Here is a 24,229-nt window from a genome sequence, read left to right as displayed (position 1 = left end):
TTCAGCCTATTTTTATCCCAAAAAGCCAACCAACTAACACTATTGTTTTTATGCCATTGGAATTTATCATGATTCCATGAATGGAAATATTGTGATGTAATAATGCTATTTCGGCTTTGTTGATCAGAAGCTGAACTTTTTAACGATCACTTATCGGTAATAAAACTTACTTTTATAAGCACAAAGTTTTAAAATAGCCTTTTAATACCTGGTGCTCGGACAAAAACCGTCACAAACAAGATATTTTTGTCACGCTGTAGGAAAATTAAAATCTTAAAACATGATCAAGAAGGTTGTAGTTGGAAAAGATAGAAGTATCAAGAAAATGTAAAAAGTGCACACGTCATCAAAAAATGTCAAATGTTTGGAAAAAAAACGAATGAATTTGACTAGTTTAAAGGAGAAAGTACACAGGAAGAGTGCTTTATAAGTTCACGCATAACGAGAAATTAAACATGGGCCTGATATCAGACTATCCGGTTACGGATCATTAATTATAACAAAGTTTTACTCGTCAACCTGCAAAGAATTGATTTTAAACTAAAATGACTTAATACGTCTAATCTGCCGGAATCTTCATCCTCAGTTTGAAGAAATCTTTAAACGACTTGAACCCGGAGACGATTCCTCACCGATCGAGCTCCGGTTGCCGAACTCGGCTCTGTGCATTTTCCGATGAATCCGTTTTTACTTTGTTTTTAGTTCTTAGCGGTCTTTCTCGAACCTCGGTAACCTTTTGGAAACTTTGTCGTGGATTCTTTTTATGTCGTTCTTTTTGTTACCTTGATTTTTGAAATTTTTTTTTGATTCTGTATTCTGAGGAAACCATGACAAATGTCCATTTTGAAAAGCGGCCAAGCTAAGGAGCATCTCAATGAATATTTACCGTACCCGATAACATGATATCCGGTTTATGCTTAATTACTGTGTTATGCCGGAATTTATCGAGTTCTACATTCTTGTGTGCTTCATTCGTCTTTAAACAGGTTAAACAAATATCACCTTTGGCATCTTTTATTGCGTTTATTATACAGTATTTTAAAGCTTTGTGCTTCTAAAAGTAAGCTTTAATACCGCGGTAAATTCTCATGAGAAATTAGGGTTGAAACGCTTTGTGGGAAAACAACAAGCGGAAGCTGCATTATTACATCAAAATATTTTCATTCATGGAATCATGGCAAATTTCCACGGTATAAAAACAATATAGTTGGTTCTTTGATGGTTTACTGCGATATCGGACATTTCGTGCTTCTTGCGGTGAAAATAGGCTGTGTAGTATTTTGAGCAACAATGGTATAAATAGATAGTATGATTTATACAATTCAGTCGATGTTTCTCGGTACCAAGTCCCAATGTCCTAATATCTTTATTTTCCAGCCGGGAATCTTTCCAGTCCTAAAATATTATTTGTAACAAACGAATAGGAAAAAACAATCGGTAAATGGAACGTTTCCAAAAGTTTAAACTTTTTTCGTCTGTCGTTAGAGGGCTTGTATAACACACCATCTTTGGTCAAGCCAGATAATGCAGTTATCTATCTTCTGCGAAATTTCACTAATGGAATAATTTTCAGGGTTTTCGTTTGCACAGAAATGTTTGGAGTATGTATATGCATTGCGATGTTTTTGGAAAACAAGGTCAAATATACTTCAAGGTTGGATTTGTTTACACTCTGCTGCTAGAAAGCTGACGTGACAAACTTTTCTCATAAAATTATTTAAAAACATTTCTTCGGTTATAAGCTTATTGACTTAGTGACGTGACAATAGCTATCTTATAAAACTATTTTGTTATAGTTGTTAAATTCCAAGTTTGCTTGATACTTCTATCTTTTCCAACTACAACCTTCTTGATCACGTTTTAAGATTTTAGTTCTTCTACAGCGTGACAAAAATATCTTGTTTGTGACGGTTTTTGTCCGAGCACCAGGTATTAAAAGGCTATTTTAAAGCTTTGTGCTTCTAAAAGTAAGTTTTATTACCGATAAGTGATCGTTAAAAAGTTCAGCTTCTGATCAACATGGCCGAAATAGCATTATTACATCACAATATTTCCATTCACGGAATCATGAGAAATTCCAATGGCATAAAAACAATAGTGTTAGTTGGTCGGCTTTTTGGGATAAGAATAGGCTGAAACCAAAAAAAGGAACAAACCTATGTTTAACTTGATTTCTGGAGATCGGTCAAAGTTTCACATAACATAGTGCCCAGTGCAGTTTGTTTTTCAGCCTGAAAAACTTCCAAGCCTATAAATTATCATTCGCAAGAAAAATCATAGCAAACAACGACAAGTTGTTGGAACGTTTTTCAAAAATTCAAATTCGAACAAACTGTTTTCAAAACAAATTTCTACAGTTTTTATCTGCGAGAAGAAGGCTTATAACACTTTTACTCACGCCCGGTAATATGTACCTTATTTTGGCGATGACGTTTCTTTTATCAATTTTGTACCTTTATTATCAAATAGAAAAACTTTTGGGTGTTCGTATAATGAAGAAACTCCGAAAATATTGAATTGGGAGAGAGATTCGTAATGTTTTTGAAAAACAATGTCAAAAATATTTCAAGGTTAGATTTGTTTACACTCATGATCTTAACCAGCCCTTCTGCTAACAAACTGACGTGACAAACTTTCCTCATAGAATTGTTTAAAAACATTTCTTCGGTTATAAGCTTATTGACTTAGTGACGTGACAATAGTTTCCTTATAAAACTGTTTTGTTCTAGTTGTTAAAATTCCAAGTTTACAAGCCGCTAAGTTACATGTTTTTGTTTGACTTACAGCCGGAAAACATGTGCACGAATTGTATATATACCAGGTTGGACTTTCAATCTCCATCAGTCGTCTCTTACATGGAGACAGTGAGCACATTTCAAAAAGGTTTCAAAACCTGACGTAAGCTATAGAGCTACATGGCAAATAGAATTTAGCGAAGTTGAAACAGGGATCGCGGACAAACTATAATATATCTGATGTGTTTTGCAGAGTTTTTATACCTGATTTAATTTGAATTCTCAAAAATGTTTAAAAAAGTTTGTGTTTCTCTTCTCTTGCTGTGTGTTGGTAAGTGGAAATGGCCTAAAGCATTTAACGCGATTTAGTTGCATTATAGCGCTAACCACAGTTTTATTTTCAGCAAAAGCAATCGCTGTTCCCACTGGATGGGGCTACATCGTTCCTGATCCAGAGGGTCGTTGCACGGGGCGGGAAAGCCCCGACCACTTCGCTATTCCCGGGATTTGTGACAAGTTTTACCGCTGCGTTTACGGTAAGTGATACTGAATAGCATGCACAATTGGTGATACACAATGTTTAACCTTATGAACAATATGTATATGCTTGTGCCGTAACTTGATCTCCTTCATATAATAACTTTATCACTGCAGGTTACTTGTATGAACACCAATGTCCGGACGGTTTAGTTTTCAATCCTTCCATCAGTGTGTGTGACTGGCCACGAAACGTTCGCGGATGTGAAGACGGCGGAGGTTGGTGTTCTTCTAGTTACATTTTTTTATAAATCTAAAATTGTGAGTTGTGAATAGAATTTATAGCTTTGTTGCTCTGAAATGCTTTGTGTTAGAAATATTTATATTAAGCATGTTTGCAGGTTTAAGCATAAGCATGTGCAGCAGGTAATTCCTCACTTATTCGAATAAATATTTTAAACAAGTTATTTCTTTTCTTCTGCTTTCTGTAAACAGTAAAACCTTTGCACACATTGGAACACAAATAATTTTAACTTCTATGTTTGTTTTGTGACAGATAAGCCAACTTATGTTGGATTTGTATTGGACGACTCGGGTTCAATGATCAGCGAAATCTCGGCAGTCAAACAATGGATGCAAAACTGTGTGAGCGGAAGTTATGCAACGTGCGCTTCTGCGCCAACTGGCGGATGGATTGTTTCGACTTTTAATGATCCATATCCATCTGGATCTTCTACCCCATATCCACCAAGTATATAAAAAGATTACAACGGATAACTTTAATTATTTATAGATTAATGACTGGTTTTTCATTTTTAACAACAACCATGAAAATAAAAAACACTTGTTTGGGTTTCAGCTTTCCCGTCTTCCTTCTTCACTCGTTTCGGGCCATCTACTGATGCCAGCGCTGTTGTCGACTTCATCGATGACATCGCGGTTCACAGCGGGTATGACTGCCCCGAGTATGCATTCTTCGGAAACAAAGTGAGTCTTCGTTAAGAATGAAGGCAATTGATATACAATAAAGTTATAACATATTAAGTGAAATAGAGTTTGTTGAAACTTAGATAAATTCAAGATAACTAAAGTTGAACTTTATGAACTCTCAGAATGCGCTTGACGTCATCCCTGATGACAACGGCGGCTGCAAAATATTCTTTTTCTCTGACGCAACAGCCAAGGACCCGTCAAGCGCCCTTGCTCCTCTTATCACTCAATTTGCCGCCAAAGGTAAGAACCATGAAGTATAAAAGCACGCAACGTCGCTATGTTGATAAGATGTAGTTGTTTATCGTCCTACATGAGTTCCAGCTCTAAGCGAATGAGCACGTTGCGTTTAAATCCAGGTTGTTCCTTCATCCCGGTGCTGACTGGATGCTGCCATAGGTGCGAGGATCCTTGCGCATCACTCGATTCAACTTATTGTCACGAACACGTTGTAGATGACAGAAGTTTTGGCTCAAGCTCAGGTAGACCTAATTATTCCAGTGTCTGGAAAATCACTACAAAAGCTCATAGTTTAGTCTGTGATAAATATTTCTATGAATTGGACCTGTAAGTTTCGTAGCAGCGTAAATGATGTTGAAAGATAAGTTTATTTGATGGCCAAGGGCCAATGCAAGATAGATGTTTAAATCGATAAAAAAATTCGTTTTTATTAATTAATCTTGTTCATGTTTGCAATCAGGCGGATTTGAGGAGCGTGCTTACTATGATCTTGCTTACGTCACCGGAGGTTCTATTTATCTGACGGACAAAGCCAGTGCCGATGATCTTCTGAAATTTTTGGAGGACAAAATCACACTTGGTAAAATATGAAACTTGTTTGCACATTCTAAAACTTTAAATTATATTCATAATTGCTTTAAATGATTTGCTGGTCTATGCATCACGCAGTAAATGTGACGCACATTTTTGGTTACAGGATTCTGTCCGACCACTTCTATCGCTGGACCACTTCCAGAAGGTTATACGAGTAAAACTGACGTAAGTGCTTATTGATGGTTACAGCAATACGTATAATTCAAATGTTAAACGAGAAATCATTATATCCTCAAAATATCACCAAATGCATTTTATTCATTCATGTTAAGTTCTAATACCAAGACCACTTGATTTTTAGTGCGAGTCAACCGGATCTTGCTGGGACAGCAGCGTTGGTAAATGCTACTGCTCGAGTGCAAATGAAACCTGTTCCCACCACCCTATTGTTAAGAAACCAAAATGCCTCGTCACTGACGTTCACACGTTTAAAGCCGACCCAGAAGGCTGTGCAAGATATTACGAGTGCGCAAGCGGCAGGCAATGGAACAGGCCGTGTGCACCAGGTATGGATAATTACAACTTAGTTGATGGTTTTGTACATTTTTCGCAAAGGCTAGCTTTTATTTTTAGTAAAAGAGATGATTTAACATTGTATTAAAATTAAAATTTTTTAATATTTCTACACTTTTAATTCAATTTTTTGTTAAAAATCGCTTCATTTACTGTTAACAGTAATTTCATTTACTATTAACGGGTTCATGGAAGGAAATTTTACTATCGTGTTATCTTGTTTTCAGGAACCGTATTTGATCCTGCTGTCGGCGTTTGCAATCACCCTTACCTTACAGCTCCACCGTGCGGAACTAAAACTGACTAAAAACGTTCTTATTGGAAGATTTTGACAATGACTAACTGACTAACACTCTTTTCTACCGATCTGATGCTGTTAAAAATCATGATTTAATTTTGTGTAATTGTTATTAATTTCCAAGGACTTACTGTAAATGTTTAATATAATAAAAATAATAAATAATCGAGTACTAAAGTGCGGACATTTTTGTAATCCCTTTTACGATTTTGACAAAATCATGTTTGTTTGTTTTATGTGTGTTATTTAACAATATTTTTGTGACTCTTACGCATTATTTGAATGGAAGTATGCATGATTTTTCGTGTTTCAGTAATAATATTAATTATCTTTCTATAAAACGAAAGTTTCTATTGTTTGAGGTAAAGCGTTAAGAAAAACATAAGTCAGAACAAACCTTCTCAGTATCATTGTATTGTTTAAAGTTTGAAAAAGTTAAGTTACTGCTAGGCCTATTTGCTACAACGGGATCAAAATCCTCTGAATCTTTTTCATTGAGCTTAAATAGCTCTGCGTACAAAAATCGCATTGAGTGACGGATTCTTGTGCACTTCATATGTTCTGGAGTATTTCCAATGTCAGGTTATATCGGAGATCTTAAATTTTTGACCGCTATGACCAAATAAGGAAGTTAAGACAGATGAAATCTCTTTTACACTTTACAGGTAGCAGTGTAAAAGATTGTAGTCTATCCGTGATTCCGTGAACAAGTACCTTTTTAACTAATCAATATCTATCAACAAACTACGTTTAAATGATGGGCCCATAATAAGACAATGATTTATGCGACTGCAAACCCGTAAGTAAACCGACGCTGTTGATCGCTAATTGAGTCCTTTAAAAAGTACTAAAACCTTAATGTCCCCTCATCCAGTTTAAAAACTCTTGCGTTAGTTAAAACATGCAAAGCTCATTTACAGACAACTACACTGGGATTTTCCTGTACTGATTTTGAATTAATCGTTGTGAAAACTTAGCAAAACAGCTGTTTCATGTTTTTTGTTTGATGTCTATGACCTACTACACATGTTTTCTTCATCCTGATTGTTTACGATTTGCATCAACCAATCAAAACAAGCCAAATTTTTTTGTCGATGACGTATGTGATGTGGTTTCTTGTGATTGGTTAAAAATGTTAACGTTGAATAAGTGACTTGTCATGGATGATTGAATGGTCACGGGAGACTAATCACAAAAAGACACGTTTTCTAAAACTCGGTATCTCATATCAGAAGTTCATAATATGCAGCTTGGCAGTATTTGCTCTGATCTTGCTGGAACCGGTACTCCTAATTTAGTAGTTACAAAGACTTGGAAAACTATTACTGTGAAGACTTAGTTGAAAAGCAAAGCGTATTTGCGGCCAAGTGATAACTTTCTTTTTGATAAGCAAGCCAATTCCAGTATCGCTTAATGCAGTAGGTGTATAATGTTTTGTTTTTGCATAGGTTCGGTGGGTTTATTTAGATTTTCTTTACTTAGGTAGATAAATAAATCTAGTTCAAATGTGTAAACAATTTTGGATATTTGCCTTGATTGCCAGCTGCCTATTATTATGTAAGTAACACAACGTAGGCTGTTTCCTATAGGCCACCAACAGTACAACGTACTATCCTAAGACAGCGTTTTCTTTGTTAATAAATAGCCTATTAGGTTTAGCCTAGGGATGTGCCATTTACGAAGATTCAGCTTGCAAAACTGATCTTCTAAACGCATTTCAGTAATATGGACTTAGTTGATTACAATTTATTAAAATAGGCCTACTGAAATAGGCTATTTCGTGAATAAATGAATCATGCTTAATTTGTTACATTTTTGGTTAATAAAAGTAAACTTGTGAAAATTACCAAGATTTTTGCAACGAATACATTGTATTTTCAATCGGACATACGACCCAAAAATTGTACGTTTTGCAGTTGGCTTTGCTTTATGCAAAAATTAAGAGGTTCCTTGTGAATCTGCTTGCAATATTCAATTCGTAAGAATAGCAAAGGTCAATATTCATGCATATTTGGATTTATGTTCAGTTCGGTACATCCCTGTGATGGTATTACGGATTTTAATTATCCATCATAACTAACTCGATGGTTGTTTTTCTGCAGCGGCATCCCAAGTCCGATCTGAAGAGGACGATGTAGCAAGTGATGACACCCCAAAAGTAGAAGATGACATTGGTAAAGCGTCAGAAGCATCAAAAACAGACGATGAAGTTGTGCAGAGGTAAGAAAAAAGTTCTTAAGGTATTAGTTCACGTTCCTTTAAGAAGTAGCCTGATTTGTTAAAAAAAATTAAAATTTTTCTATAGAGAGGAGGAAGCAATTCACATAGATGGCTTAAGCCCTAGTGAAGTGAAAAATCTCCGTGAGCAATCAGAAAAGCATGTTTTCCAAGCTGAAGTGAACAGAATGATGAAGCTCATCATTAACTCCCTTTACAAGAACAAAGAGGTGCGTATTTAGATGTGGTGTCTGAACTAGTTCATTTATTTTAACTTCGTATGCAATTTCTATGAAAGTGTTATGTTTATTCGTTTTGGATATAATATTAGTTATAAAAAATTTCGTGTAGATTTTCTTGAGGGAATTGATTTCCAATTCATCTGATGCTTTGGACAAAGTTCGAATCATGTCACTCACTGACAGCAGTGCACTTAGTGCAACTGATGAAATGTCAATTAAAGTTAAGGTATGGTAATGACTAATGAGTGTACATCTTAAGCTGATTTATTTCGCTACTAAATTGTTTAAAAATTAGGTATATATATAATGTGTGAACTTTTGTGTAGGTCGACAAGGAAAACAACGTACTTCATGTTACTGACACTGGTATTGGCATGACTAAAGCAGAACTTGTTAAGAACCTGGGAACAATTGCAAAGTCTGGCACCAGTGATTTCTTTGAGCAAATGTCCAAGGCGTCATCAGAAGACTCTGTGTCTGATCTCATTGGTCAATTTGGCGTTGGTTTCTATTCTTCATTCTTGGTTGCCGATAAAGTCGTTGTAACGTCAAAGCACAACGACGATTCTCAATACATTTGGGAGTCCGATTCAGAGTCTTTCTCTGTTGTCGCTGATCCAAGGGGTGATACTTTGGGAAGAGGAACCACTGTATCACTTTACTTAAAGGAAGAAGCATCAGACTTCTTGGAACATGCAACCATCAAGTCATTGGTATTTGCATAATACTTTATTTAGGAAAACAAAATTTGGTTTAACCTTCTTTCATTCTGATCAAAAAGCTTAAGTGTAATAATGTAAAAAGACTATTCAATATTAAATATGTAACTATTTAATTGTATAATTGTTGTTTTTGTTATATTGTGATAGTGTAGGTTAAAAGCGGTTTGTTTTCTTTTCAGATTGAGAAGTACTCCCAATTCATTAACTTCCCCATTTACTTGTGGTCGGAGAAGACCATCAAGGAAGAAGTCCCAATTGAAGAGGATGAGGCAGAAGAGAAGCCAGCAGAGGAAGAGAAAGATGAAGAAGCTACAGACGATGACGAAGAAGCAGAGGTTGCTTTTCTTTTGATTATCTTGCTATAAAGTTAAAGATTCTACCTGACGTTTGTCCTAGATTTTTGCATAATCATTGGATTGCTTGTTAGACGTAAAATAATAAAACAAATGGTCACAGGTTGAAGAGGAAGCTGAAGAAGACAAGCCCAAGACTAAGACAGTTGAGAAGACAGTGTGGGACTGGGATCTCATCAATGAAGTGAAACCAGTCTGGCAACGACCTGCAAAGGACATCACAGATGAGGAATACAACAACTTTTACAAGTCAATTACCAAGGTAAATTACGAAAATACGTAATTTGAAGTTTTGCCGTTCGGGAATAATACACGAGTTAGTAATGTTGGCTAGTTAGTGCTAAGTTGTTGTAAAAACATAAACCTTTCAGGAACATACAGAACCTTTGGCAAAAACTCACTTTGTCGCCGAGGGTGAGGTTTCATTCAAGTCTATTTTGTTTATCCCGGCTGGCGCCCCACATGGCATGTTCCAAGACTATGGACAGAAAAAGACCGATTTCATTAAGGTCAAATCCAGACTTGCTGCATGCCATTTCTAACCCCACACTTGCAACCTTGTTTCTTTGTCGATTGATTTGGCATGAACTTGCATGCGCTTTAATTTTAAACTGTTTGCTTTCAAAATAGTTTTTGTCTCTGCATGTTTCCTCTGTAAGACAACCAAGGAACCCCTGGGTCATACACACTTCACAGCAGAAGGTGAAGTTTCATTTAAAAGTGTAATGTTTGTGCCAGAAACAGCTCCAAAAACTATGTATGATACGAGTGGAAAGAAGGTTGACCATTTGAAGGTAGCATAATCTTAATAAAAAAAATAAACACTTTATGCAATGCATAAAGTGGGTTTTGGTAACAGAGGAATGTGCATTTGATTTGTTGATTTTACCTTTATGCTTCACTGACATTTGCCATTTTCTAACTTGCATGGTTACTTAACAGATGACATTTTATGATTATGCATAAACAAACTGCATGCTGTTGTCTTACTAAAGTGTGCCATTTGATGTATTTAATTGCTGGCTTGTTGCATGGACTGTTCACTAGTTTGGCTTTTACTCGCACTTAATAGTTTTAAATTAAAAATTTCTGTTTTGTTGTTAGCTCTACGTAAGAAGAGTGTTTATTACTGATGATATGCGGGACATGTTACCCTCTTACCTCAAATTTGTATATGGGGTGGTGAGTTAACCACATCGGTAGTACCTGGGGCCAGCTATTGGTGAGAGGGGTCCCAATATACAGTGCCAATGCGGAAAGCTGCACTATTTTGTACTGCTTTCTTCATTGATATGTTGGGTGTAGTTGTAGGCATAGTATATTAACCGTAGAGTTCATATAACAGATGTACGTTCGACGTGTCTTTATCACCGACGACTTCCAAGACATGATGCCCAAGTACTTACAATTTGTTCGTGGTGTGGTAAGTGCAATGGTGCATTTCTTAAAAACCACTCGTTGTAGCTATTAGTCAGTAAACATTTGATCAGTATGATCAAACTTTTAACTGGAATGTAGAAATTTTACACATTCCGATATAATAGTCTCAGTCTAGATGGTGATGTGTGTCTGCATTTCCCAGGTCGACAGTGATGATCTGCCTTTGAATGTTTCGCGTGAAACTCTTCAACAACACAAGCTCCTGAAAGTCATCAAGAAGAAGTTGGTGCGCAAGGCTCTTGATATGATCAAGAAAATTGATGCTGACCAATATGTTGAGAAATTCTGGAAAGAGTTTGGCACCAAGTACGATCTTTGTCATAGCAAACCTTGATTTCACTAACATCCTGTTTAAGTAATGTTAAACCCTCAAAATATAAAAGTCCATGTGATTTTATCTCCGCAGTGTCAAGCTTGGTGTGATTGAGGATCACAGCAACAGAACAAGACTCGCCAAACTCCTCCGCTTCTACACTTCCAACCATCCAACTGATGTGAGCAGCCTGGAGCAATATGTTGAGCGCATGAAGGAAAAACAGGAGAAGATTTACTTCTGTGCTGGGCACGGCAGAGAGGAGGTATGTCACTACGCCGTCTAATCAACTCTTATAACTGTTGGTAAGCAGAGAGAGGGTATTGGGATTTGTTATGTTATGTGCTTTAATGGCTCTGCTTTTTCTAGGTTGAGAACTCTCCATTTGTTGAGCGTCTTCTGAAAAAAGGCTACGAAGTCATCTATTTGACTGAACCGGTTGATGAATACACAATCCAAGCGCTCCCTGAATTTGACGGAAAGCGTTTCCAGAATGTCGCCAAAGAAGGTCTTGGTCTTGATGAGGGTGAAAAGGCAAAGGAGCGAAAAGAAGCTTTGGAAAAAGAATTTGAGCCCCTTGCCAACTGGCTTAAGGAAACTGCTCTTAAGGACAAGGTACTTTTTATAACAGTTTAAAAGAATTAGATAAACACTGCAATTTATACTTACTATAGTAATATACTTCATACTGTTTCTTTGCAGATTGAAAAGGCTGTTATTACTGAACGTCTTACTGACTCTCCCTGTGCATTGGTTGCTAGCCAATATGGATGGTATTTACTATTAACATACTGCATTATTAAATTGACGGTAGTATTATACCGCAAAAGCAATCCATGATATCCATGTTACATCAGTTAGGGTGACACTTTTCTTTTGCCTAGGTCTGGCAACATGGAACGCATCATGAAAGCTCAGGCTTATCAAACACAGAAAGATACATCATCTAAGTAAGTCTGTTTTGTTTTAAAGGTCCCCAAATATGGAAAGATTACAAATGGCCCAGCGCTACCAAAACCAAAAACAGTCGTGAGTGCTTAGAAAGTGTAGCAAGCCGAACATTTTGCTTTTGGCAATACTCATTCCCATAATTAGCAGACGGAAGGAAATTTAGATTCATTGGTAGTTGGACCTTGGTTGCATCATTTGCATATATGATGCTTCCCCTTTAGTTCTTAGGTGTACTTAGTGCTGTATTGATATTTTTTTATGTCCTACTTGGTGGGATGTGTATTTTGTTCTTACTGGGTTTGTTTTCATTATAGCTATTATGCAAACCAGAAGAAAACCCTGGAAATCAATCCAAGACATCCTTTGATAAAGAATCTTCTTGAAAGAGTTGAGGTGCGTCTCTTGAAGGCAGATCTTGTAATTTGGGTAAATTATTATATCGGTTTAAATTGTATTTATTTGTTTCTTCAGGGTGATGCAGAAGACAAGCAAGCCGCTGATATTGCCAAAGTTATGTTTGACACCGCCGTGCTTAGATCAGGATACAACCTTAAAGATTCAGTTGATTTCTCCAAGAGGATCTTAGACATGCTTTACAGCAACCTTGACATCGATCCTGATACTCCAGTATGTTTTTAAAACCTTGTGTTCCGTTAATATCTTTGCGAAAGGAAAACGATTGTTCTGATTTAAAGTTAATAGTTTTACTGAAGTCTTGGCTTCGATGCCTCCGACTTCCGATTCTTTGTCTTGAGTTCATCTTCCGACTCTATGTGTTAACTTCATCAGATTGAAGAGGAGCCAGTAGATGAAGAAGCTGAGGAGGAGGAAGAAGAGGAAGTGGACGCCGATGATGAGGAAGAAGTTGATGATGATGGTGATGAGGAAGAAGGTTCGGAAGAAAAAGAAAGCTCAGAAGATGCCGCTGCAGAAGAAACCGAAGATGCAGAGGTAAAGAAATTCACAACTCAATCTGACGTAGCAGCGTTACTCAGCATGGTTATGGTATATAGACTTTTACATATCTAGTTAGGAATAATTTTTTGACCAAGATGCGCATGTGTTTTTTTTTTCAGGCTCACGATGAATTATAAATCGCCAACAACCGTCATGCAGTTAACAGGAACAGCTGGCCACTTTGGTGACAAAACCCTCAAAATAAATTTTTGTTGTGGATTTTTACAGGCTGTAGGTATCGACATTTCGTTAGGAAAACTTGCCTATGATTCTACCATGTTTCCAACGTTTTTTGTTTAGTTAAAAGCTAAGTCTATAATTTATTGCGAATATGTTCCGCTGTTTTGCATTTCGTAACCGGTTATTGCGTCATACAATAATTATGAGGTATGCATCCTCTCCACCATTAGATTAGCATTCTTCTGGCCCCTCTTGGTGCAAGACACATTATATCGAATAATGAAGCGTTACCGAAGCCTTTGATTGGTCATTGTGGTTATTTGCCAATAAAGTTTTTCACTGAAACTCTACCTGTGTACAACATAAGTTCTATATCTTTTTCCTGCAGTTTTTCTGCCAATCTTACCGACTTGTTCATCAGTTTGTTTAGAACTGATGTATCAAATCTGGGAGGACGCATTTACGTCAGAATTACGTCAATGTAGCTGGTCGCGTAAGATAAAGAACAGCTGTGCTAGAAAATTTGTTGACCTTCTTAAGTGATCTAACTAAACACATGCATCCTTATTAACAATAAACCCTCGCCTACAGTTTTGGCTCTATTCGGTAAAAAAGTAGATTTTGATACTCAACTTACCGCACAACAACTCGGGTTAATTGCTGGGTCGTACAGCTAGTAGCTTGGTTTGGTCAAATTAAACAAACGAGGTAAAAATCCATACTTGCATGAGCCTACAAACACTTTTCATTGTGGAGCTATGCGCCGCCGAATGACTACAAGAATATTCGTTATAAAATCTCGGATATATTTTCAGCATTGCACTGTTCTGGTCTGTTAGAAGATGATAGTTTGTTGGTATATTGAGTGTTATTTTTAATTTATCTTGTTCCAGAGAGCAAGTTTAGATAAATTGTTAACGGTCCTGTGTTAAATAATTATGTTTCATATACACTACTTATGTGCATCGCGCCAAGATGAAAAACGTGAAGACGCATTATTATCTATGACCTAGAGTGACCAGCTGCCCCCAGAAAATGTAGGATAAATTTTAGATGTTTAAAATGGCACATGTCATACCTGATGGATACCATATATTTCTGCACAACAGCGTTGGTTGTTGCAGCCACTTGCAACCGTCGAAGGTGTAATAACCTATCCTATCTAGGTCCGCAGGCATGCTCCGCCAAAAATGTTGGATTTAGAATGGTGCAGAATACATTAAATTTTGTTTTTCTTTCTGAAATGCAGTTTGTCAGGGAATTTATTTATCAATTTTGCAATCGTTTTGCACCAGTTCATCGTCAATTGATCAATTGATCGAGAACTTTTAAGTTACCATATAGCCTGGAATATATGAAAAATATATGAAACGCATGACAGTTGGTGCCATGTCTAATGACATGTATTTAAACTTTCGAATATAGTCCTATAAGGCATAAGCTATATGGCAGTCATATGTGAAACATACGTTGCAAAAAAGTAATAATTAGATTGAAAGTTATGCATAAGTTAAATTAAGCGTACTGTGTTGTTAGTGCGGGTGACACACACAATTTTGCGTCATAGTGACGTCGTCATCCACAAATGATGACCTCACACAAAGGCAAGGAATAGTTCGCCGCCATTGCAAAGGCTAGAAAGAGGATCACCTTACTACGCCAGGCGAGTACAAAAATGAGGTTTGCAGCGCAATGGTAGAGACAAGAGAACGTTTTTGCTTTCATAGTTTGGAAGTTTGTCTACTTATTTTAATTCAGGATTGTCAGGACCTAATTCTACTGACCGTTGTACTTCTTAATTTTAAATCTGAGATTTTAGTATTTCAACTTGCGTGAAAAGTGAAACCGTTTGCCACAAAAAGAAAAGATCCACATTATAATTTTTAGCTTAAGTTCCAGATGTATTTTTAGGAAGAATTTAACTAAGAATGAAAAAGTTTTCTTTCGTTATGATAAAAAAATTTTCGTTTATAGCAAAAACAGTAAAGTAACGCCCTGCTCAGTAACAGCAGTAACAGTAAAGTAACGTCCCTAATTATGTGTAGTTGTGTATCATTGGCGTACGCAGGGGGAGTGTTTTGGGAGTAAAACCCTCCCTTTCACTGGCAATTTACATGTAAAAAACTAGAAAATTACCAAATTGCGAATATCATTATATGTACAATGTGACCTTGCAAAACCCTCTTCATGAAATTTTTCTGCGTAGGCCGATGGTGTGTAGGCTACTATATAGAAGTAAACTAAAATTGAAATATTTTCTTAACTGAAAACGGCTAATTTGACCTTTATGAATGAACTTTGATTTAAAACTTAGTAGTGTATGATAACAAAAAGCTCTGTACATAAGAAACTTATCCTGCAAACATTTTTGCTCAAACAAGAAACTTTATAACCACCAAGTCACCAAGTTTCTAAACCTTCAAGCCGAGGCTTCTTACAGAAAATGACCGTCATCATCAGCAAATAACAACAGCAAAAAGTTAGCTGTTGGAATCTGAATAAGTCACTGCATAATTAATGTTTAACCTGGATAATTTCTGTCCTGTCGAATGATTTTTCATGAAATGGGTCCAAAATTTTAGTGATAATTTTAATTGAACATCCAATCATTTCATAAATTGTGCCATTGCATATTTTTCAGTTTGAGTAATCCACACGCCGTATGAGCTTCGTGTCGTACTCGATATAGGTTAATTGGCTATGTTTATTCACACAAATATAACAACCCACTCTGTGCGTCACATGACGTCATGCTTTCTGGACAAAAGCGTCACCACACTTTTCTGCAAAAACCGTGTAAACTTCAGACAGAACTGTAAAAGCAGGTTGACAATGCCATGAATTCTATAATCGAGTTTAGTGAAGAAATCAACTTGCAGGATGTGATTAGTCATTTTACTCGCTCCCAGGCTTGCTGTGTCGAAAGTTTATCGAATTACAACGTGTTCCAAAGCAGGAAAGCAATTTCATGCCTGGTTGGACTTACGTGTACAAGCCCTGGTCGACCATTAGAGCACTTCAGTTATTGACGTGTTTTTGTTTGCCTTTCGCTGAAAAGTTGCTTTCATTGCCTTTTTTTAATCTATGAACTCCAGGTTAGAATTGACACAGCGAGGTGCGTTCTTATATAAAGAAGTTCGAAAGAGAGTCCAGAAATATATCGACATGGGAACTGTTGCATTGCAATTATACAACAGATTGCAGAACTAAAATTAAGATTTATCGGCAATTCCGAATTTTCTAATAATCCTGAGAGATTATGCGTAGTGAATAAAACTGAAGAAATTGCCATAAACGTTTAGCCACAATTTTTATTGCGAAGTTTGGATTCATTTAGGGACCCATTGATAGTAGCCTACTACAGTGGCGCGACTAGAGAATGCCTTCATTGCTAGTTTTGTTTGTTTTGAAAAGTCAGAAATAGTCTCAACGTATTTGTTTGTAAATTGAAATGGTTAAAATGAATTTTATATTTGAAAAACTGTTTTAAAACAGTATTTCCATTTGTCGTATTCACTTATCCCCTTTCCTAGAATTGAAATGATATGTTGCTCAGAAATTTTGCAGATCTTAGAAGACTGACAATAACAAAACTTTAACTTGTGGTAAAAGCAGTTTATAGATCGAACTCAAGCACAAAAGCTACTTCTGCCTACGAAGCACAAAGCATTAAGCGGGAAACTCTGTAGACTGTTGTCATGCACAGAACGTAAGTATTTTGCAGTTTACTGTATATTCACTTCGACAAATAATCCGATTAAAGTTAGTTGTTTCGTAAGGGTTATGTTGTAGATATTTTGACGTTATCTGCCAAAGGGGTTTGCCTTTTTGTTATTCTAGTTATTGTTTGACCGAATCAACGCTGTATAGGCCTAGTTGCTCTGTATACATAAGGCACACCTCCTAAATGATTTTGCATTCCATCCGATCATACAAAGGTACGTTTCTACGTAATAGCGGTCTAGCAGTTTCAACATGGGTTAAGATACAACTGTGGGGTTTATCTTGGTTTAGCTTCAAGTGTTTGTGTTAAATGTATCACGTGAAAGAGTTGATATCATATTTATCGGGTGATTTCCTTTGCCAACAAAAGCGGCAAAAAGTCTAACTGACGTGTACTACCCAAACGGGAGCAGAAATCAAAAAGTCGTAAAGCTGGATCGTAAAATAATACTATTACGGGTTGGATGGAATAAGACAGAGACAGTATTTAGTTAAGTATAAAAAAGTTAGGAACATGTATGGTTTTGATGAAATTATCAAGCTAGTTTTGAATTTATACCAGTGATGATCTATTATTCTGTACAGTACTTAATATACTGCATGAAAACGTGTCCCCACAGATGTTTCTTATTTGAGTTGATTTGTAGAATGCCGCCTGATGGGTTCTTCTCTTTCAGTGCATGTGTGCCGTCACAATTGCTTTTTATTGAATTGACGTCATATGACGTAATTGGCTTCGTAACAGAAGTCGGCAGCCGGTAGGCAGGCAGTAGGCCAAGCAGAGAGAGAGAGCTTATGTGACAAACATGCGTATAGCGATTGCTTTTGCACTTATCGGTATCGGCTATTTTGATGTCTGTAGTTTCTTCGAAACAGTTTTTAAATCAGTTAGTAACTTCTGAACTGGGTTAGTGTTTTTGCAGCCCGTTGGGCGCTGATGATTGAATGCGTTCAAAGGAGCAAACCCCCATGCAATCAGGCTAAACATTAACTTACACAGGAATAAAATGGCCAAGTTATTAAATATCTGTAACTTACATAACTTCGGTGTGAATTGCAAAAAATGCAGTTTTTAAGCTAGGCAAGGTCGCCAACAAGAGTCTACGTTATAGTCAAACTTGCTTTTTTGCGTTCTTTGGAGGATGGGTGTGTACCGGCCTCGTGAGTGCACATGGCACGCAGTGCATAAAATTGGCTTATTTTTACCCTTCCTGTCGCTTGTCATCGATATATAACTGGTAGTGAGGTGAAATAAGTTTGTGAGCGCACAGTCAACGCGGTGTAAGCATTCAGCTTGCGGAAATGATGATTTTACTTGTCGTCATATCTTGTATCATGTAACGACGCTCAAAACGTTATGTTTCTTGGCTTTTCCCTTTTCGTTTTGTAGGTTGTCTGTACAGACATGTCAGTCAGCACGCTAGGTTGTGTGCTAGTCATTCTGGTGGTTTTGGTTAGCATTGCTGCATTTAGGCTAGCTTACTAACACGCTTTCTATATAGAAGTTGTTTTTTATAACAAACGAGGCTCTGTTGCCTGTTTTCAAGGCCTTTTACTAACAGTTGTACTTCTGTGTTTCAGTGATGCACATTTGCTTTGTATTCCGACTATAATATATTTTTCACAGATTTAAGATCATCAATACGCAATGTTCTGAAATTTTTATAAAGCCCCACTTCAATTTTAGGTGATAAAGTTTATACAAAGCTGTTTTGTTTGAATTTTTAAATGAATCCATCTATGATTGATATGTTTTAGCATCAAGATTAAGCCAAGAAACTGGTATATAAAGTTTAGTTTTGAATTTAATACAACTACAGTAATATGGCTGATATTCCGGTACCACCTGGATTGCATGATATGCTCCAGGTTCGATATTATATACATATATTTATGTCGTACCTGTGTTGCTGTGATTGCATGCTCAACTTTTTGTTTGTCTGGTTTTAATAACTTTCGTTGTGTAAGATATTTGAACAATCGGTTAATGTTTAAAATGAAAAAGTGGCACTGTAAAAAATTCTAATATAACTTTCACTGAAAGGGTGTAGTAGTTGTATCATACAGTAGTTAATCAACATGGTTTTTTTTTGCATTTACTTATTTTCATTTTTGGAAACATTTAATTTTTGCAAGACTTTATTTCAAATTTTTTTATTTAGAATATCACAAATGTTTACTTTTTGTAGATACTGAGTGTATGTTTAAAACATGATGCAAACAAATATTACAGCATAACAAATAAACAAACTTTTTGTATAAACTCTTTCAATGTTTTCAAACTAATCCATAGTAACTAACAATCCTAGTAGTAAAGAATGGTGTCTTTACTCTTTAACAAGGTGTACTTCCGATATGTTAATATCAAGTGTTGTCAGCTATAATTAGTTGTTACCTTAATAAAACGCGTTCCTTAAATGGTTTGTCAGGCGAACCAAATAAATCACCGAATCAAGTAACGTGGTTAAATTTAAAGTCTTGTATATATAATACTGATTGCGTTGTTAAGGTCTTTCATCCTTCAGAGGTTTAATTATGAGTGTCCAGAACAGCTCCTTTTCCAGAAATGGTCTCTTTATAATGTCCATTGTATTCATAAGTGGATATTGATCTTGTTAAGCAACATCTTGTTATTTTTAAGGGCTTCGTGGTGAATGTATTGCGCCATCAGCCAAGTGACCTTGTAGAATACGCCGCTCAGTATTTTTCCGATTTGCTCGAAAATCGAGATCAGATGAGAGGAGCTGATACAATGGGGAGATCAGCTCACCAAGACGAAGTTGAAATGGCTTGTAGTGACAACGATGATTATATGGATGAAGCTGAAGGTTTGACTTGAAGTGAAAGTTATGGTCATAGACTTGTGTTTCTTATAATTTAAGCTTTTTAAAATATATAGTTAACAAAGCATTAGTCTTACTATAATGGCATATAACTAGTCAATTGATGAATATCGCTCGGAGTAAGAGTTATTTAAAGTTATTGATTTTTGCATTTGTTAATAGAAATGGCAATGATGGCACGTCGAACTAATGCTGGAAGAAGAAAATCAGGTAAGTGGCCCTAGTTCCAACATTTTCGTTTTTCAGCCACACTGTGTAAACTGCACTTCAGTGTATCCGCATACTAATATTTTCCAGTGGCTTAAGCCTTAAGAGCTTTTGAGCCGCTCGCGGTTGTCATGAAATGTGATCAAGTGCCATTCATGATTTTGTATGATGTGTCGAGTTGCTTTAGTGTCATGAATGATAAAAAGCACCACCGATCGATGTAAATTTTCTAAATAATCCTACAAAGATGGAGTACAATTGTAACAGAACATAACGGACCAATGAAAACAATTGGAATGCTTTCATTCTAACATCTTCAAAACATTTTGAAATTGTCGTGTAACATTTTGCAGTGAGTGCTGAGGGATTTGATCCTGATGCAGATGATGAAGATGAGGAACAGAGAGTTGTCCATCCAAAGACTGATGAGCAGCGGGATCGTCTTTCTCGTGTTATTTCAAAAATGCTCATATTTTCAAGCCTTGATATTGTAGGAAATAGTTTGTATTTAGCCCTATCTAATTATACCTATTGCACACAATCTACATATTACAAATTCTGTTCACTATATATATGTATATTTGTAACTTTGAAATATACATCAGGTGTATCTGTATCTTGTGTAAGTTAAAATTTGAATTATGGTATCGTTAATTTATTCAGGCTATTTAATGCTATATTTTTTGTGCTGATGAAAACACAGTCATGCTTTTTCGTGACAAGCTACTAATATAAGAATCCACCGTAGTGATTTTTCGTTAATATTAGGAATGTTCTAGCCAGAATTCTCATTAAAAATTATTCAGAAGTCTATAGGCACTTAGACAGTGTCAAACTGTATTGAATCAGATTACGATTGTCATTTGGTTTGACCATGAAGAATAATACATATCATAATGACTTGCGTGCACGTAGCATGGTATTGTCACTGGTTAAAAGTCGCAAATCAATATGTCGCGATTCGCTCCCCCAATCAATATGTTATGTGACTGTTAAGTCTATCTACCGTAGCTTAAGTCCTCTAAATTTGTGTACTGATCAGGCAAATCATAACAGATCAAATCAGTTTGAATTACACCTGTTAAACTGTTGTCTTGCAAATATTTGCTAAACTTTTCTGGAGCTGACGTAAAGTAATTTACATTCCAACTTATCTGCCAGTACCCCTCAAATTTTCGTGGTAAGCCAGGAATTTAACTACATCTTGAGCTATGTATGCAGGATTGCAGGTGGTACACTCAACGTGTAACTTCTGTAAACAAATTTACAAAGAGTTGTTTTCCAGGAACAAACCCAGTTTGTGCTTGATGCGATGTTTGAGAAGATTGTACGAGCCGGTGATCATGTTATTGACGAAGGGGATGATGGGGATAATTTCTATGTCATAGAAAGGTATTTTTACAAATGATTTTTGTGCCTATGCAGCCAAGCTAACAGCCTCGTATTGTGGTATGCAGTACTGTATAAAAATGGCAAGCATACGTACATAATTGTGAGCATTTTTGCTTAAAGTTTATGCTGTATTGTGCAATAAATATACAAACAATATTTTAAGCTGAAACACAAACCCATTGGTGCTGTTGGCTGCAATAGAGATTGCTAACTGGCTTACCCTAACAAAACACATATGACTTGAAATTTTACACATATCTTGGTTTTCCAGGGGAGACTTTGATATTTTCATCAATGATCCTGTAAGTAAAGTTTCTGCTCATAAAGGAAGTTACAAAGGTACTGGTGCTTTTGGAGAACTTGCACTCATGTACAACTGCCCTCGTCTAGCTACCATTATCGCCACCACTGACGGGTCTCTGTGGGCTATGGTAAGGCTTGAAATCTAGCATTATATCAACTCTTTGTGTGACTCAACAACGACACTACATTTCACAATAGACCATAAGTTATGTCACAAATTCTCAATTTTCGGTCGAAGAATACGATGTTATGTATACAGGATAGAACTACCTTCCGAAGAATAATCGTAAAGAATGCTGCGAAGAAGAGGAAGCAATACGAAGACTTCCTTGCTACTGTTCCACTTCTTAGCACATTAACGGTACAGTGTTTAAAATTGTTACCTGTCATATTTATGTCCTTGAATTATTAAAGATGACGTCATATGACATTAGCACCAGCAACCCATATTCTCGGGTTTGTAGCTTCTAGCTTTTTTCATTAATTGACTGGATTTCGGGTCATGCATTTACATCTGTAAAGGTCGAGGAAAGGATGAAAGTTGCCGACGCCATGGTAACCAAGAGTTACGACGATGGCGAGATGATTCTAAAGCAAGGGGATCCTGCCGATTACTTCTACATCGTGATCGATGGCAAGGTCACCGTGAAAAGGCGGGGAGACGATCAGGTATTTGGGCAACTTTTACTACGCGTATTGCACTTGGATTTCGTGGAACGCTTAAGCCAATTATCCTTGTTAAAACGGCGAGTGTCCTCTACTCATGGCTGCATTCTAATTACATTTTATGCTCTCCCGTTTTCAGTGTTAAAATCTTGTTAGTTGTGTAGCAGATGTCGTCTGCTAAACGCAATCTGTCATCTCCATGTTCTCGTTTCAGAATGATCCCGAACACGAAGTCACACTTAAACATTACTCGGCCGGAGAGTACTTTGGAGAACTCGCGCTTATCCAGAATCAACCCAGGGCCGCTTCAGCTTTGGCAAACGGCCCTTGTCAATGTGCCGGTAAGTTTCTGATTTCAGTAAAATCAAGTGAAACATTTGTTTAATAACAATGCGTGTTTTCGTAACTTGTAAATTAAGCGCGGACCGAAATTTTGGGAAAGTAAGATAAACACGGCGTTGTTGAGGCAGAAGTACATATCCTACTACCTTTAAAAGCGGAGCTATTATTGTCAAAAAGTGCTAATATTGGCAGGGAAATCGGCGTCGATTTGTAAAACAAACATAGATCTGGCGCGCTTTTGTTAGACCCATTGTTTTGTTCCGTCATAACGCCCTTAAACCTCTTTTCAAGATCGAGCACTTAGCAAGCATTTAGTACAATTACAGCTCATTTTTTATCTGAACACAATAGTTAAAATGGTTTGCTTTTCGGCCTTGCTGCTTTTCAATGCAATCTCTGCATTTACAATTTTGCTTACAAAGAGTGCTAACAATACCCACAAGACCAGGTGATTGAACAAACACTTTCTTAGGTGCTGTGCTAAAATCTCTCTTTGCTGCAATTATTTTCAATTTGTTGTAATATTTTTTTATTTCTTTTAAAATTTATGAAAAAATACCAAGTTTTCGTGTAATTTTTTTCTCAGTGCTCGACGTTCAAGCTTTCGAACGTCTGTTGGGGCCGTGCAAGGAACTTCTAATGCGTAACATCCCACTTTACGAAGAACAGCTAAGTCAAATCTATCAAGATATGAATATGAACGAGTAACCTTTATCGTATTGTGCCAGGTTTTTAATATTTAAATCTTATACCTTTTTATACGAAAACAAAAAAGTAATTTGAATATAATCGAAGAAAAACAACGTCCAAACGGTGGTAATTGCTATCGCCAACTGGTATAAGGTGCTTCTATTATCTCGGGACCTCTTCATGCAATAATGCTTTCATGGCTTATCCTTAACATTTGTGGAATTTTCTTATCAGTTTGCAGTTATATTGCTACATTTAGGCGAATTGCCCTTCGTGCTTCGACAATTGCGTCTTTTTCAATCGACTTTCCGGTTTTAGCGAAAGTGTATTGCATCCTACCTTCAAATGTAACGCGTTATTACAGAAAATGATTTGATTGGTTGGTATTCAAAGCGCTTGAATAGCCGCACTGTCATCAAGCGTTCGAAAGTTAAAAGAGAATTTATTCTAAGTATTTCACTATAAGTACTCTACTCTAAGTATCTGAGAACCAGTGTAATGGCTTGGTACGTTTTTAGACACTTTTATTGAAACAGTTACTCCACTGTTACAGTTCTCTATTGTCTGATTGGCCACGCTGTCATTGGTCATGCAACACATATTTCCAGAAAAATTAAGATATACGTATGTCGACTATGATTCGCTAGCTTGTATGATTTTGCATTGTACGATTCACTAGTTACTGGTTCGTTTGTTTTATTTCGTTAATACATTCCATGTTTTGAGTTGTTTGAAGCGTATTCCTGAAATATTGTGTAGAGAAATTGGGAACGACATCAACGCAGAATGTGTTAAATGAGCAACTCATGCCGTTGTTTGTCCTCATTGCACATGATTTGGT

The 24,229-nt window shown here is 36.6% G+C and overlaps 3 protein-coding genes across 6 annotated transcripts; all 3 read left to right on the top strand.

The window, feature by feature from the left end:
• Positions 1-2,928: 2,928 nt before the first annotated feature.
• On the top strand, positions 2,929-6,193 carry LOC143450601 (uncharacterized). Its single transcript, XM_076951212.1, has 11 exons — positions 2,929-3,066; positions 3,140-3,271; positions 3,390-3,491; positions 3,769-3,963; positions 4,072-4,199; positions 4,325-4,445; positions 4,562-4,684; positions 4,903-5,022; positions 5,140-5,201; positions 5,338-5,542; positions 5,777-6,193. Exons 1-11 carry the CDS (start codon positions 3,024-3,026, stop codon positions 5,854-5,856), a joined length of 1,311 nt encoding a protein of 436 aa, XP_076807327.1. The 5' UTR covers positions 2,929-3,023; the 3' UTR covers positions 5,857-6,193.
• Positions 6,194-7,259: 1,066 nt separating this feature from the next.
• On the top strand, positions 7,260-13,567 carry LOC143448930 (endoplasmin-like). The gene is made up of 18 exons (XM_076948893.1): positions 7,260-7,404; positions 7,950-8,067; positions 8,153-8,294; positions 8,416-8,532; positions 8,633-9,019; positions 9,208-9,363; positions 9,485-9,643; positions 9,753-9,890; positions 10,727-10,804; positions 10,964-11,127; positions 11,228-11,399; positions 11,504-11,749; positions 11,837-11,907; positions 12,019-12,084; positions 12,400-12,478; positions 12,557-12,712; positions 12,875-13,036; positions 13,162-13,567. Exons 1-18 carry the CDS (start codon positions 7,353-7,355, stop codon positions 13,177-13,179), a joined length of 2,481 nt encoding a protein of 826 aa, XP_076805008.1. The 5' UTR covers positions 7,260-7,352; the 3' UTR covers positions 13,180-13,567.
• Positions 13,568-16,772: 3,205 nt separating this feature from the next.
• On the top strand, positions 16,773-24,117 carry LOC143449297 (cAMP-dependent protein kinase type II regulatory subunit-like). Of its 4 annotated transcripts, none has more exons than XM_076949437.1 (10): positions 16,773-16,931; positions 19,587-19,773; positions 19,951-19,998; positions 20,349-20,485; positions 21,281-21,387; positions 21,659-21,818; positions 21,950-22,051; positions 22,213-22,359; positions 22,571-22,697; positions 23,285-24,117. In XM_076949437.1, exons 2-10 carry the CDS (start codon positions 19,680-19,682, stop codon positions 23,404-23,406), a joined length of 1,044 nt encoding a protein of 347 aa, XP_076805552.1. In that variant the 5' UTR covers positions 16,773-16,931; positions 19,587-19,679; the 3' UTR covers positions 23,407-24,117. The 4 variants fall into 4 exon arrangements, with proteins under 4 accessions (XP_076805552.1, XP_076805554.1, XP_076805553.1 ...); XM_076949439.1 differs by lacking the exon at positions 16,773-16,931 and adding an exon at positions 17,737-18,632; XM_076949438.1 differs by lacking the exon at positions 16,773-16,931 and adding an exon at positions 17,737-18,727.
• Positions 24,118-24,229: the final 112 nt, after the last annotated feature.

This window comes from Clavelina lepadiformis, chromosome 3 (assembly GCF_947623445.1).
Source record: "Clavelina lepadiformis chromosome 3, kaClaLepa1.1, whole genome shotgun sequence".
NCBI classification, from domain to species: domain Eukaryota; kingdom Metazoa; phylum Chordata; class Ascidiacea; order Aplousobranchia; family Clavelinidae; genus Clavelina; species Clavelina lepadiformis.
This window is presented reverse-complemented; position numbering and strand designations above follow the sequence as displayed.

Bases quoted from the DNA above. Each gene is read 5' to 3' on its own strand.
- LOC143450601 (XM_076951212.1), top strand. From the start codon at position 3,024: ATGTTTAAAAAAGTTTGTGTTTCTCTTCTCTTGCTGTGTGTTG. The intron at 3,067-3,139 runs GTAAGTGGAAAT...TTTTATTTTCAG, and splicing joins TCTTCTCTTGCTGTGTGTTG to CAAAAGCAATCGCTGTTCCC. The intron at 3,964-4,071 runs GTATATAAAAAG...TTTGGGTTTCAG, and splicing joins TTCTACCCCATATCCACCAA to CTTTCCCGTCTTCCTTCTTC.
- LOC143448930 (XM_076948893.1), top strand. From the start codon at position 7,353: ATGTGTAAACAATTTTGGATATTTGCCTTGATTGCCAGCTGCCTATTA. The intron at 9,364-9,484 runs GTTGCTTTTCTT...AAATGGTCACAG, and splicing joins ACGATGACGAAGAAGCAGAG to GTTGAAGAGGAAGCTGAAGA. The intron at 11,400-11,503 runs GTATGTCACTAC...TGCTTTTTCTAG, and splicing joins CTGGGCACGGCAGAGAGGAG to GTTGAGAACTCTCCATTTGT.
- LOC143449297 (XM_076949436.1), top strand. From the start codon at position 18,770: ATGGCTGATATTCCGGTACCACCTGGATTGCATGATATGCTCCAG. The intron at 19,774-19,950 runs GTTTGACTTGAA...ATTTGTTAATAG, and splicing joins TTATATGGATGAAGCTGAAG to AAATGGCAATGATGGCACGT. The intron at 20,486-21,280 runs GTAGGAAATAGT...GTTGTTTTCCAG, and splicing joins TATTTTCAAGCCTTGATATT to GAACAAACCCAGTTTGTGCT.